The 15,463-nt window shown below is 42.6% G+C and overlaps 1 protein-coding gene across 1 annotated transcript in view; it reads left to right on the forward strand.

Annotated features, from left to right (window-relative positions):
- The first annotated feature begins 221 nt into the window (after positions 1-221).
- Positions 222-15,463, forward strand: part of LOC139538882 (pre-mRNA-splicing factor CWC22 homolog) — a 60,028-nt gene continuing 44,786 nt past the window's right edge. Inside the window, exons 1-11 of the mRNA XM_071341403.1 lie at positions 222-345; positions 1,635-1,749; positions 7,870-8,132; positions 8,403-8,458; positions 8,686-8,772; positions 9,056-9,301; positions 11,475-11,603; positions 11,904-12,072; positions 12,361-12,414; positions 12,499-12,634; positions 12,866-13,072. Of these exons, the coding sequence (XP_071197504.1) occupies positions 283-345; positions 1,635-1,749; positions 7,870-8,132; positions 8,403-8,458; positions 8,686-8,772; positions 9,056-9,301; positions 11,475-11,603; positions 11,904-12,072; positions 12,361-12,414; positions 12,499-12,634; positions 12,866-13,072 (1,525 nt within the window). The 5' untranslated portion in view covers positions 222-282. The remainder of the gene's footprint in view (positions 346-1,634; positions 1,750-7,869; positions 8,133-8,402; positions 8,459-8,685; positions 8,773-9,055; positions 9,302-11,474; positions 11,604-11,903; positions 12,073-12,360; positions 12,415-12,498; positions 12,635-12,865; positions 13,073-15,463) is intronic.

Genomic DNA, 15,463 nt, shown 5'->3' on the forward strand with positions numbered 1-15,463 from the left:
CTATGGTTTATACTCTGTCACCTGCAGAATGTCTCCAATTAAGATCCAGTAATAACGTTTAGTATCTTCAAGCATCCTCATATCTAAGCTAATCATGCAGGGCACGCGTTACATTGTAATATGCGATGTACATACAGCAAAATACTTTGCTGTTTGATTTGTTGTCTTCCAAATAGCACCAGACCAGTGAGTCTCTGTGATTTAGCGTTTACGTGTATGTCCGCTCTTTTTGGGCCTTACTGCTATCCGTAGCAATACTTGCGGAAGAGGATAAGGGAGAAAATGGCTACAGAGACAATCGACAACGATTTAGCAGTGGAGCTAAGCCCTAATTCTAGAGAAGAGGTAGCTAAGACGTTTGTATACATATATAATAACTCAAACGACAAAATCCCATAAAGGAATACAACAGTATTAGTTAGTAGTTCTAAGGTTTAAAAACATTTGATATGCTACTTACAGCGGGCCTTTTTTACTGCCGGCTAGCCAGGCTAGTAAAGTTAGCTAGCTTGCTGCACTTCTCACATGGAAGAAAGCGGCACACATGGAGGAGAGCGCCTTTGCAGCTAACGCTATAGAGTAGAAACAAGGTGTTAACTGCCGTTTCGATGTATCTAGGTACGAGCTAGATAACTTCACTGACAAACGAACTTTGATGTGCGAATGTCGGATCAAATAAAATCGCTAGCATCAGCTATTTGGATAGCCAACGTCACGTCATATCAACGTTAGCTGACCAAGTTAGCTAGCTACGCCACATCAAACATGATAACAGAAAGTTGAGACGCTGGATTGCAACAGGCTAGCTAACAATATGTATTTTAGTCAATATCTTGCTAAACGTGGTCAGTGTTGATAGACAATGTGTATTCTGTACACATTGGCAGAGAAACATGGCAGTGCCTACCTCAAATCAAATTGTATTTGTCACATGCGCCGAATACACAGGTGTAGACTTTACAGTGAAATTACAAGCCCATAACCAACAATGCAGTTGTAAGAAAATACAAAAAAAGAGAAGAGTAACAAATAATTAAAGAGCAGCAGTAAATACAACCTATCTGCTGACTGGCGTCTCCTCCATGTAAAACGTTCATAGTCAGATTCCCAGCAGCTTGCTGAATATATTTAACCGTAGATCACAGTTTGTCCTGGAATCTTGGAGAATAAACAAAACGTGTAATTTCATGAAGCATTTCATTTTGCAGAGGAAGGCATACAGCAGCTAAGTGTAGCCTCGGGTTGTGGCTTTTAGAGCTACCCTTTTCTTAACCTCCCTACTGTATCCAGCACCCATGACCTCATAACTAACAACTGCAGCATAATTTGGCTTCCTTCAGATTTGTTATAACCTGTGCATGTGTTTATAGAACCTCTCCACTTCAGCCTCTGATTTCATTGTCCTTCCAGCAGTGGTAGCCAGTGGCCTACGACATGATCTCAGTAATCATATTGTCGCCTGCTCCTGTGTATTTAATGTCTCTGCGCTAGGAGGTGTTTGTTGTTCACGGAGCAGCTTGCATTATTTGTTTCCAGGCCCTTTGCTTTCACACACCATAACATCAAGCTTCAGTTCAGATAGCCATCCTTCCAAGTAGGCTAAACCAGCTATGTGTCCTTTGTTCATCCTCCAGCCTCCCAAGACCAGTGGCATGGATCAGCCCCGGAGGAGCAGGAGTAGGAGTGGCAGCAGGAGTCTGTCCGAGGAAGGAGGGAGAGAGAACAATGTGGCACAGCAGAAGAGCAATGGTGAGTGGAAATGACTATTTCCTCTCATAAAAAGTCTTTGCTACATGAAGATAATTTGCCCTGCTAGATCCACATCTGTAATGGACCTAGATGTTTAGAAAGTTACATTTGTTCTAAAATGTACACTATCGTTAAAAAGTTTGGGGGTCACTTGTGAGGACTTGTGAGGCATCTGTTTCTCAAACTAGACACTCTAATGCACTTGTCTTGTTGCTCAGTTGTGCGCCGGGGCCTCCCACTACTCTTTCTATTCTGATTAGAGCCAATTTGCGCTGTTCTATGAAGGGAGTAGTACACAGCGTTGTATGAGATCTTCAGTATCTTGGCAATTTCAATCATGGAATCGCCTTCAAATCTCAGAACAAGTTTCAGAAGAAAGTCCTTTGTTTCTGACCATTTTGAGCCTGTAATCGAACCCACAAATGCTGATGCTCCAGATACTCAACTAGTATAAAGAAGGTCGGTTTGATTGCTTCTTTAATCAGAACAACAGGTTTCAGCTGTGCTAACATAATTGCAAAAAAGGTTTTCTAATGCTCAATTAGCCTTTTAAAATGATAAACTTGGATTAGCTAACACAACGTGCCATTGGAACAGGAGTGATGATTGCTGATAATGGGCCTCTGTACGCCTATGTAGATATTCCATTAAAATTCAGCCGTTTCCAGCTACAATAGTCATTTACAACATTAACAATGTTTACACTGTATTTGTGATCAATTTGATGTTATTTTAATGGACAAAAAATGTGATTTTCTTTCAAAAACAAGGACATTTCTAAGTGACCCCAAACTTTTGAACGGTAGTGTATGTAATTATGTAGTAACCAAAAAAAGTGTGAAACAAATCAACATATATTTTATATTCTTCAAAGTAGCCACCCTTTGCCTTGATGACAGCTTTGAACACTCTTGGCATTCTCTCAACCAGCTTCACCTGGAATGCTTTTCCAACCGTCTTGAAGGAGTTCCCACATATGCTGAGCACTTGTTGGCTACTTTTCCTTCACCCTGTGGTTCAGCTCATCCCAAACCATCTCAATTGGGTTGAGGTCAGGTGATTGTGGAGGCCAGGTCATCTGATGCAGCACTCCATTACTCTCCTTCTTGGTCAAATAGCCCTTACACAGCCTGGAGGTGTGTTGGGTCTTATTGTCCTGTTGAAATGCAGAGATCATTCGTTAACCTACTCTGCGTCTCACAAAGCCACGGCGGGTTAGAACCAAAAATCTCATATTTGGACTCATCAGACCAAAGGACAGATTTCTACTGGTCTAATGTCCATCGCTCGTGTTTCTTGGCCCAAGCAAGTCTCTTCTTGTTATTTGTGTCCTTTAGTAGTGGTTTCTTTGCAGCAATTCGACCATGAAGGCCTGATTCACGCAGTCTGCTCTGAACAGTTGATGTTGAGATGTCTGTTTCTTGAAATCTGTGAAGCATTTATTTGGGCTGCAATTTCTGAGGCTTGTAACTCTAATGGCCTTATCATCTGCAGCAGAGGTAACTCTGGGTCTTCCTTTCCTGTGGTGGTCCTCATCAGAGCCAGTTTCATAGCGCTTGATGGTTTTTGCGACTGCACTTGAAGAAACGTTCAAAGTTCTTGAAATGTTTCGCATTGATTGACCTTCATGTCTTAACTTCTTATGGCTACAGGGGCAGTATTGAGTAGCTTGGATGAAAGGTGCACAGAGGTGCCCATAGTAAACTGCCTGCTCCTCAGTTCCAGTTGCTAATATATGCATATTATTATTCATATTGTATGGAAAACACTCTGAAGTTTCTATAACTGTTTGAATGATGTCTGTGAGTATAGCATAACTCATATGGCAGGCAAAAACCTGAGAAAAAATCCAAACAGAAAGTGGGAATTCTGGGGCTGGTCGATTTTCAACCAAGATCCTATTGAATTCACAGCGAGATATGGATGAGTTTGCAGCTTCCACTAGATGTCAACAGTCTGTAGAACCTTGTCTGATGCCTCTACTGTGAAGGGAATGAGAGGGGAATTAGTCAGGTCTGCCATGACCTGACCATCCGCGTTCACATGAGAGGGAGCTCTGTTCCATCGCTCATCTGAAGTCAATGTAATTCTCCGGTTGGAACGTTATTCAAGATTTATGTTTAAAAACATTCTATAGATTGATTCAATACATCGTTTGACATGTTTCAACTGACTGTTACGGAACTTTTGGACATTTCGTCAGCTTTTAGTGAACGTGCTTCCTGACGTTGGATTTGTTTACCAAACACGCTAACAAAAATAGCTACTTGGACATAAATGATGGACATTACCAAAACTAACATTTCTTGTGGAAGTGGGAGTCCTGGGAGTGCATTCCGACGAAGATCAGCAAAGGTAAGTGAAGATTTATAATGCTTTTTATGAGTTTTGTTGACTGCACAATTTGGCGGGTAACTGTATGGCTTGCTTTTGTGGCTGAACGCTGTTTTCAGATTATTGAATATTGTGTTTTGCCGTAAAGCTTTTTGAAATCTGACACAGCGGTTGCATTATGAACAAGTGTATCTTTAATTCTATGTAAAACATGTATCTTTCATCAAAGTTTATGATGAGTATTTATGTTATTTGACGTGGCTCTTTGCAATTTCTCCGAATATTTTGGAGGCATTTCTGAACATGGCGCCAGAGTAAACTGAGGTTTTTGGATATAAATATGAACTTAATCTTACAAAACATATATGTATTGTGTAACATGAAGTCCTATGAGTGTCATCTGATGAAGATCATCAAAGGTTAGTGATTCATTTTATCTATATTTCTGCTTTTTGTGACTCCTGTCTTTGGCTGGAAAAATGACTGTGTTTGTCTGTGATTTTGCGGTGACCTAACATAATCGTTTGTGGTGCTTTCGCTGAAAAGCCTATTTGAAATCGGACACTTTGGTGGGATTAACAACAAGATTACCTTTAAAATGGTATAAGATGTATGTTTGAGGAATTTTAATTATGAGATTTCTGTTGTTTGAATTTGGCGCCCTGCACTTTCACTGGCTGTTGTCATATCGATCCCGTTAACGGGATTGCAGCCATAAGAAGTTTTAAAGTAAGTATGGACTGTCGTTTCTATTTGCTTATTTGATCTGTTCTTGCCGTAATATGGACTTGGTATTTTACCAAATATCTTCTGTATACCACCCCTACCTTGTCACAACACAACTGATTGGCTCACACATTAAGAAGGAAAGAAAGAGCACAAATAAACTTTTAACAAGGCACACCTGTTATTTGAAATGCATTCCAAGTGACTACCTCATGAAGCTGGTTGAGAGAATGCAGAGAGTGCAAAGCTATCATCAAGGCAAAGTGAGGCTACTTTGAAGAATATAAAATATATTTTGATTTGTTAAACAGTTTTTGATTACTACATGATTCCATATGTGTTATTTCATAGTTTTGCTGTCTTCACTATTATTCTACAATGTAGAAAATAGTAAAAATAAAGAAAACTCTTGAATGAGTAGGTGTGTCCAAACTTTTGACTGGTACTGTATGTCTAGAAGAAATCTTATATTTTTCCCAAGCCGTGTTGGAACTTGGATTTGTCCCAATAACCTCCATTACCACTATCTCCCTTCCGTTGTTTACCTGGTTTCTCATCCTCATCACTGACAGACGGACAGTTCCAGCCTAGCAGCTCTCTGAGTCTGTGTTATTGTCCAGATAATGCTTTCAATCATCCCTTCTGCTGAGCTGTTGCAAATCCTTCCTCTGCTCCGAGAGAGAGGAAGAAAGATGGAGAGAAAGAGGATAGAGCGCAAGAGGATAGAGATGGAGAGTGAGGGAATGGGAATAGGAGGCAGAGAAAAAGGGAGACAGACGGAGAGGGCAACACAAGCCTCCCGACATCCACCCAAGGGTATTTGAAAAGTGCCAGAGCGCAGAATGTGCTGCCTGCTGCTGATAGTCCTTTAAGTAGATCCCCTGTAACACCCAGGGTCTTACTCTGGCTGCCTTGAGTTAGACTGTGTGCCAAATCGCACCCTTTTCCATATGTAGTGCATTACTTATGAACAGGTTACATAAGGCTCTGGTCAAAAGTGGTGCGCTATATAGGGAAGGGGGTGCCATTTGGGGCAGAACCTTAGAGCTGTTGTATTTCCCCCACAGCAGTCTAGGGAGGGAATTATGATGCTATTGTTGTTATTGCACTATGGAGACCGAATGTTCTCACTGTCTTGGTTGCAAATAGTGTCAGTGAATGTTGTTTACTGTTTATTTCTCAGTATCAACATAAGAACATTTTAATTGGTATTACACAAATCAGAAGTTGCGAAAGCCAATTTTCAACAATGCATCATATATCAGTGAGTGGTGGTGAGGCAGTGCTGTTACCATCTAGAAGTGGATATTGCTGTCAGAGGCCTTTTGACTCAGTTTTAGCACTGATTGCAGTTGCCCGAAAGGCACACCACGGCTTTGGGATTGCAGCTACTGTATGGATTTAATGGATGCTTCTCAGTCTTTCCCTCAAGCTATTTTGTAGGCTAATTGTTTCACTATAGGTAGTGTATCCAATCAAAACGCATCTTTTGACCAATGGGTAAAATAATATGTTAATTATGTCGATAATACTCTATCAAAAGTTTCAAACCTCATGTCTCTATCATAATCCGTTCAAAAGTGATTGGAGTTTTTACCCTTGTAGGATGGCCAGAATTAGAGTGACTAAATCAATGGAGGCCGGAGGATTTAAAAAAATTCTGGAAAATGACATTGTCAGCTAGGCTGCATTCTGTGCAAGAATTAAGGCTACTGACTACCTGACAGGTTCACTTTCCTGTTGAACTCGTCATCTTCTCGAATCCACAGGGGGGGGAAAATATATATATAGAGAGGTTAGATGGGCTCCTGAGTGGCGCAGTGGTCTAAGGAACTGCATCTTAGTGCTAGATGTGTCACTACAGACCCTGGTTCGATTCCAGGCTGTATCACAACCGGCCGTGATTGGTAGTCCCATAGGGCGGCGCGCAATTGGTCCAGCGTCGTCCGGGGTAGGCCGTCATTGTAAATAAGAATTTGTTCTTAACGGACTTACCTAGTTGAATAAATAAAAAATAAAGGTGGATATTGATTTTGAGATGTAGTATTTTCATATTTTTTCGTATAGGTTTCTCATATTAATACAACATTTCTGTTCTTTTAGATCTCTCATAAAAACAAGCGTATGTCTGTGAAATGTCAACGGAGCACTGACTAATGCCAAGCTTTTTATTTGATCAGATCTTGTCATTCTTATTTTGCTTTTTGAGACCAAACAACTTTGATGACGACGATCACACAATGTAAAATCCTCAACTTGTTACGAGTAACCTGCGCCGCTATGTCAACCGAGCTCGGGACTTATTATCGGATGTATTAGGTTAAGAAATCAGACTTTTTGGATATAGTCAATGTTAATGATATGTTAGAGAAAGACCCCACTAAACAATTCAGAACATGAGTGGTCATATTTATCTTTGTAAAATGTGAAATTTCATCACCAAAGTGCATTTCCACCCCTACTATACACATTAGACAGAACTTGAAGTAATGTTCGCAGTATTCAACTTTAAATTATTTAATTGTATTACTATTTAATTTCTGCACTATTGTTTCTTGAACAGGTTAACTGTAACAGCTGCATGATAAGTTAATATTGCCACAGTCTACTCAGCAATCTGCTTACAGTCAGAAATACGTGAACTGAGGACGAGTCACTGGTCCAATAAGGCATCCATCTCAGCAGGCCGCTACAGTGCACTTCATCAATTATTCCTGCTCTTAAGCCTTCAGCACAGTCAGGTCCCTCATATAGAGCATTAACTGAATGTCAATTGACATTTTTAAAGTTCACTCTCGCACCATTTCATTCTTGCTGGTTGCTTGTGGTCTGAATGTAGATGGTCTATATTTTAAAAGACTCAAGATGCATGTCCATAACCCACTTTCATTAACAGCACGTTCACTATTTTCAACAATAGGCAAGCGTGATGAAGCTAAGACTTGAGTTTGTCTCCAAGGAAAACCAATTTAATTTCAGACAAATAGACTTAGACTCATAATCATACAATGCCATGTGGAACTGAAAAGACACTTTAACCTAACTGTGTTTTGTCTTCAGTGGAAGCACCAGAGGGGGCAGATAGTCCTGCAGCCGGTCCCAGAGACGAAGGCCCCAGAGAGGCCAGCCCTGGATCGGAGGCCCCCATAGTTCTAGGCAGTCCCGGAGTAGCCAGCTCCAAAGCCACCAGGGGCAGTAGGGTCCCTTCCAATGCCAGTGTCAGCCAGGAGGGGGAGTCTAGTGGCTCTGACAATAAGAGCAGTGATGAAGACAGTGATGAGGGAGTGGCCCGCAGGATGAAGAGCAGTGTGGCACAGATCGTGGTGAGTGACTGACAGCCATATTCAGGGACCCATTTCATTGACACTTATTGGAAAGTCTGGTCCAGGACTAAGAAGCATTTTCAATAGAGATTTTCTATTGAGCATGCGTTCTAGTCCAGTACTAGGCTTCAGTTGTGTCTGAGAAGCCGGCCCTCTTAGCTGATATTTGCACTGTTAGGGTAATACAAATACAAAAGTATGCAGTGTAGTAATGTGTTTGCAGACACTGACCAGATAGGGGATTCTGACATGTTGTGTTTTGTGTTCCAGCATGGTCCAGATGACCAGAGTGTAAACAAAGGCAGGAGCCCCACCCCAGATGACAGGTGAGTCACTAACTCCATAGAGCTGCAGATAAAAGCTATGTCATCCTTCACTCTTCAGGCCTTCCAAATGTTCAACTTTCCCAATTCAAAAGTTCCATAGATTTAGCAAAAATCCCAGTTGGAGGATTCACCCCCTGCTTATTCCCTCCTGATTCCGGTAATCCTCAAACTGGGAAACAAATCATGAATTTTGCAACCCTCATTTTGTTTCTCATTGGTCCATCCAGGGATGATGATCGCCGTAGGTCCCGCTCCAGGTCCCGTTCCAGAAGTCAGGAGAGGGATCGGCGCTATGGTAGAGTAGGTTACAGCAGGTACGGAAACAACATGGCACAGTCTGGTTCCACTTGAGGTTTCTTTCTTCTGGGATAGCATTTCCTTGCCACTTCTGCTTGTTCTTTGGGGTCTAGACCGGGTTACTGTAAATCACTTTGTGACAACTGTTCATGTAAAAAGGGATTTCTAAATAAAATGTGATTCATCTATATTGTGTTTACAACTAATTTAGAGTAGACCACATTCAGACTTGCCGTAGCTTCATTCTTAAAAAGATCACTGCAGTATTGATATATTGAGATGCCTTTGCATCACCCACAGGTCAAGGGACGATGATCGAGACAGATATTACGAACGTTATGAGCGCCGGTCGAGTCGGGACAGAGGGGCTGAGTTCAGGAGGAGAGGCCGATCGCCCTCCCCAGCCCAGAAGGACCCTGCTGCAGAGGAACCACCAGTGAAGAAGAAGAAGGATGAACTGGACCCTATCCTGACCCGAACTGGTGGAGCCTACATCCCCCCGGCCAAGCTACGTATGATGCAGGCTCAGATCACTGACAAGAGCAGGTGAGTTCAGCTGATGTCTGCTAGACTGGAAATACTTTATAGCCTACTTCATGAAGGGATGGTGTAGTTGACACAAGAACTCGAAAAGGGGATGAAGCTGGACCATATTTATTTGAAAGAATGAAATATGACTATTTCAATAAAATGATGAAATGCAACCAGGCTCAAATGCCATATCGTTTGTTCCAAGCTGTCAAGGAAATCAATGGATGACGACAATAGATATTTATTTTTGGTCTGGCGGGAGCTAGGTTTCAGAGCCAGGCTCTAAAATCAGCAGCTGACTCTGAGAAAGGTGTGGATATCTGCCTGCGTCTGAAATGACACCCTACTCCCTACCTATTGCTATATAGGGAATCCCTGCAGAGGACTATATATAAGGAAAAGGATGCTATTTCGGACAGAGTCACTCAAGGTGTTTTCACACAGTCACCTACCTCTAATTTCATCTCCTGGAAAAGCATTTTGGCCCCTTGAGGCCGAGCGCCCTGAGACGAGGTTGTGCATCCCAAATGGCCCCCTATGTTGTGCACTTCTTTTGATCAGAGCCCTACAGGCCCCGGTCAAAAAAAGTGTAACACAAAGAGAATAGGGTGACGTTTGGGACACAGCCAAGGAGGTGACACGGATAATGAAGTAGAGATTGGTTCACTAAGATCATCTGGGACAGAGGAGGGCAATGAAGGGGATTGGAAGGATAGATGGGAGGACTGTCCCGTCCTCCCAGAGCCTAGATAGACACACACTGGATACACTTACACACACACACACACAATGACACACACACAACGCCACACACACACACTGAGTACATTTACGCACACCACACACACACTGAGTACACTTACGCACACCACACACACACTGAGTACACTTATGCACACCACACACACACTGAGTACACTTATGCACACCACACACACACTGAGTACACTTATGCACACCACACACACACTGAGTACACTTACGCACACCACACACACACTGAGTACACTTACGCACACCACACACACACTGAGTACACTTAAGCACACCACACACACACACACACTGAGTACACTTACACGCACACCACACACACACTGCGTACACTTACACACACCACACACACACTGAGTACACTTACTCACGCCACGCACACACTGAGTACACTTACGCACACACTGAGTACACTTGCGCACACCACACATGCACTGAGTACACTTACGCACACCACACACAGTGCCCCACTCTAGGGGCCTTGAATAAAGCAGCACCATCATCGCTATATCCCAGACCAGCTGATCTGAGGATGCAGGAGGAGTTTTAGTTATTTCAGGGAACGTTTCCAGTTACTAACCACATTTCCATCCACAGTTTCCATCCAAGTAAAGTCATACTGTATACATTTTTTTAAATCATGACAGCTGTGATGGGAAAAGGACGTTTCGGGAACAATTTCATAAATGCTGATAGATGATTTATTTGTTTGAGGGGGTGCGATCTTTTTGTGTCTGTAAAATTAATTATACAAGAAATGGCAGTGTAAACGCCTTTATGCGTAAATATTTATATAATAACTATCATATCGAAGTAAACTTTGAGTCGCGATGATATGGTATGTGGTCCTCCCACTACGACTCGGGAAACCATGCAGTTTATTAGGCTACAGATTAAATAAGTCATGATGAACGGTGAACTTGATGCTGCTTTCCAATAAATATCCAGGGTCGTCTTCTGGTGAAATGATGATTGATGCTTGTCTGCCGTTTTGATATATTCAAATATTTTTTCTATTATCCATAATAATCTCGTCATATAGAGTAGCCACATTGTATCTGAGCTGATGGCTAGAGCGCACATTTGCTATTTAATTTTTGTGACAAAATCAGTAGAGTTGAAAATGTGATGGAAACACATTGAACTTTCGATTTTTATTCGGTACATGAAAACATAAGTGAAAAAGTACATTTTGTGTGAACTATGTCGTCACGCACTGATTTCTATCCTCAACAAGTCAGTTTGGTAGAGAAACACCATTTTGAAAAAGGGCAGAGTTGTCAGGGAACATGTATTACAATAATTTTTTCTAATCAAAGGATACCCATCACACCAGTTTGTTCAGATACACAAAAAATACAGTAGGTCTTGCCAATTGTTTCAAAGGGCTTACTTATCCCCCCCCTCTTTCTAGTCTGGCTTACCAGCGTATGAGCTGGGAGGCTCTGAAGAAGTCCATCAATGGTCTGATAAACAAGGTGAACGTATCCAACATCGCCATGATCATCCAGGAACTGCTGCAGGAGAACATCGTCAGGGGCAGGTAATGGACCAAGGTTTTTAATGGATTTATTTCATATTTATTTATGTAGGCTATTCTGATTGAGATCAAATGTCTTCTACAAGCGGGACCTGTCCAAGATGTTTGCAGTCGGAAACATTTAAAGTTTCTTAGTGTGCTTTGAGACATAGATTAACTTCATACAAGTGCAGATCACGAATGTGTGTGTGTGTGTGTGTGTGTGTGTGTGTGTGTGTGTGTGTGTGTGTGTGTGTGTGTGTGTGTGTGTGTGTGTGTGTGTGTGTGTGTGTGTGTGTGTGTGTGTGTGTGTCTGCTCTCCAGAGGTCTCCTGGCCAGGTCCACCCTACAGGCCCAGAGTGCCTCGGCCACCTTCACCCACGTCTATGCTGCTGTGGTAGCCATCATCAACTCCAAGTTTCCTCAGATAGGAGAGCTCATCCTCAAGAGACTCATCCTTAACTTCCGCAAGGGCTACCGGAGGAACGACAAGGTGACCGGCTGGTTATGCACTAGATGTTTGAACTAAAACAACTTAAATGTTGATGCATATTGTGGAGAATAAGGAGTTGTAATGTATCTAAGTCACTTTGTAGTTGTTTAAATGTATAATAATAATAATATATGCCATTTAGCAGACGCTTTTATCCAAAGCGACTTTGTCATGTGTGCATATGTTTGATGTATGAGTGGTCTGGGGAATCAAACCCACTACCCTGGCCTTACAAGCACCATGCTCTACCAACTGAACTCCAAATTATTTTGTATCCTTGTTTTTCAGGCACAATGTCTCACGGCATCAAAGTTCGTTGCCCACCTGGTCAATCAGAATGTGGTAAGTCCTCTCTTCTATGCTGGATCACACACGCGCGCACAGGCACTTAGTGTTGTAACCCTATTTCCCTTGTTCCCCACCCAGGCCCATGAGGTGCTGTGTCTGGAGATGTTGACTCTGCTCCTGGAGAGACCTACAGATGACAGCGTGGAGGTGTCCATCAGCTTCCTCAAGGAGTGTGGCCTCAAACTCACTGAAGTCTCCCCTAGAGGCATCAATGGTACATAGCAATACACAACACTTCCGCTTCGCTCTTAGTTTGAACAGGCTTGGGTGATTGAAGCATCAATTCCATCATCACAGCTACAGAATCCTTTTAGCAGTCTATCACAGCTCATTCAGAAAAATCTAGTGATTTCTTTATTCATTTCTCTGGTGATCTTGTTTTTGGTGCTCTTATGTTGCGTTTTTATTGGTATTAAATTCAAACATTGTCTCTGTCTGTTTTCAGCCATCTTCGAGCGGCTGCGTAACATCCTTCACGAGTCGGAGATAGACAAGCGTGTGCAGTACATGATCGAGGTGATGTTCGCCATTAGGAAGGACGGGTTTAAGGACCACCCTATTGTCCCCGAGGGGCTGGACCTAGTGGAGGAGGACGATCAGTTCACACACATGCTGCCCCTAGAGGATGACTACAACCAGGAAGATATACTGAGTAAGATAATATAGAATAATATATACAATAGAATCAGTTCACACGTGTCACCCCAAGAGGACTACATCCAAGAAGATATACTGAATAGCCCCTAGCTAGCAGGCCTAATCGGTTAAAGATGCAGTCCGGTATCACTTACAAATTCGTGGCATATTGTGCGAATTTGAATTTTTTATATATAGTGTATGTGGACACCCCTTCAAATTAGTGTATTCAGCTATTTCAGCCACACCCGTTGCTGACAGGTGAATAAAATCAAGCACACAGCTATGCAATCTCCATAGACAAACATTGGCAGTAGAATGGCCTTACTGAAGAGCTCAGTGACTTTCAACGTGGCACAGTCATAAGATGCCACCTTTCCTACAAGTCACTTCGTCAAATTTCTGCACTGCTAGAGCTGCCCCGGTGAACTGTAAGCTCTGTTATAGTGAAGTGGAAATGTCTACGAGCAACAACGGCTCAGCTGCGAAGTGGTGGGCCACACAAGCTCACAGAACGGGACCGCTGAGTGCTGAAACACTTAGCGCGTGAAAATCGTCTGTCTTTGGTTGCAACACTCACTAACGAGTCAGCACAAGAACTGTTTGTTGGGAACGTCATGAAATGGGTTTCCATGGCCGAGCAGCTGCACACAAGCCTAAGATAACCATGTGCAATGCCAAGCATCAGCTGGAGTGGTGTAAAGCTTGCCACCATTGGCTCTGGAGCAGTGGAAACACGTTCTCTGGAGTGATGAATCACGCTTCACCATCTTGCAGTCTGACGGACCAATCTGGGTTTGGTGGATGCCAGGAGAACACTGCCTGCCCGAATGCATAGTGCCAACTGTAAAATTTGGTGGAGGAGGAATAATTGTCTGGGGCTGTTTTTCATGGTTCAGAGGTGTGGTACAGAATACAATGACATTCTAGACAATTCTGTGCTTCCAACTTTGTGGTAACAGTTTTGGGAAAGCCCTTTCCTGTTTCAGCATGACAATGCCCCCGTGCACAAAGCGAGGTCCATACTGAAATGGTTTCTCAAGATCGGTGTGGAAGAACTTGACTGGCCTGCGCAGAGCCCTGACCTCAACCCCATCGAACACCTTTGGGATGAATTGGAACGCCGACTGCGAGCCAGACCTAATCGCCCAACATCAGTGCAGTGCCCGTCCTCACTCTTGTGGCTGAAAGGAAAGCAAGTCCCCTCAGCAATGTTGCAACATCTAGTGGAAAAGCCTTCCCAGAAGAGTGGAGGCTGTTATATCAGCAAAAGGGGGACCAACTCCATATTAATGCCTATGATTTTGGAATTAGATGTTCGATGAGCAGGTGTCCACATACTTTGGTCATGTAGTGTATTATACAAATTGCACAAGAACAACAAATTTGGGGACCCATTTTGGCTCGTGAGCACTACTTTCAAATCTTCTATCTGAAATGATACAAAACCTTTGGAGCATCACTTGAATATTCTTGCTCTTTCTCCACTGTCTGAAAATCTGTCCTTGCCTGTACTGACCAGATAAAATCCACCCTATTGATGAGCATTGACCATGTCTTTTCAAATCAGTGCAAATGAATGCGAGGAGACAAGGAGATAACATATTTTTAAGCAACTGAGATTGAGCCTTAACTGTGATAATTTGAGTGTTCAGCATGATCGTTCATTGCCAGGGGAGAAAGAAAATTCACCTGCTGTCCTTTACAGTGAGGGAAAAAAGTATTTGATCCCCTGCTGATTTTGTACGTTTGCCCACTGACAAAGAAATTATCAGTCTATAATTTTAATGGTAGGTTTATTTGAACAGTGAGAGACAGAATAACAACAAAAATATCCAGAAAAATGCATGTCAAAAATGTTATAAATTGATTTGCATTTTAATGAGGGAAATAAGTATTTGACGCCTTCTCAATCAAAAAGATTTCTGGCTCCCAGGTGTCTTTCATACAGGTAACGAACGGAGATTAGGAGCACACTCTTAAAGGGAGTGCTCCTAATCTCAGTTTCTTACCTGTATAAAAGATACCTGTCCACAGAAGCAATCAATCAATCAGATTCCAAACTCTCCACCATGGCCAAGACCAAAGAGCTCTCCAAGGATGTCAGGGACAAGATTGTAGACCTACACAAGGCTGGAATGGGCTACAAGACCATCGCCAAGCAGCTTGGTGAGAAGGTGACAACAGTTTCTGTGATTATTCACAAATGGAAGAAAGACAAAAGAACTGTGAATCTCCCTCAGCCTGGGGCTCCATGCAAGATCTCACCTCGTGGAGTTGCAATGATCATGAGAACGGTGAGGAATCAGCCCAGAACTACACAGGAGGATCTTGTCAATGATCTCAAGGCAGCTGGGACCATAGTCATCAAGAAAACAATTGGTAACACACTATGCCGTGAAGAACT

This window comes from Salvelinus alpinus, chromosome 14 (assembly GCF_045679555.1).
Source record: "Salvelinus alpinus chromosome 14, SLU_Salpinus.1, whole genome shotgun sequence".
NCBI classification, from domain to species: domain Eukaryota; kingdom Metazoa; phylum Chordata; class Actinopteri; order Salmoniformes; family Salmonidae; genus Salvelinus; species Salvelinus alpinus.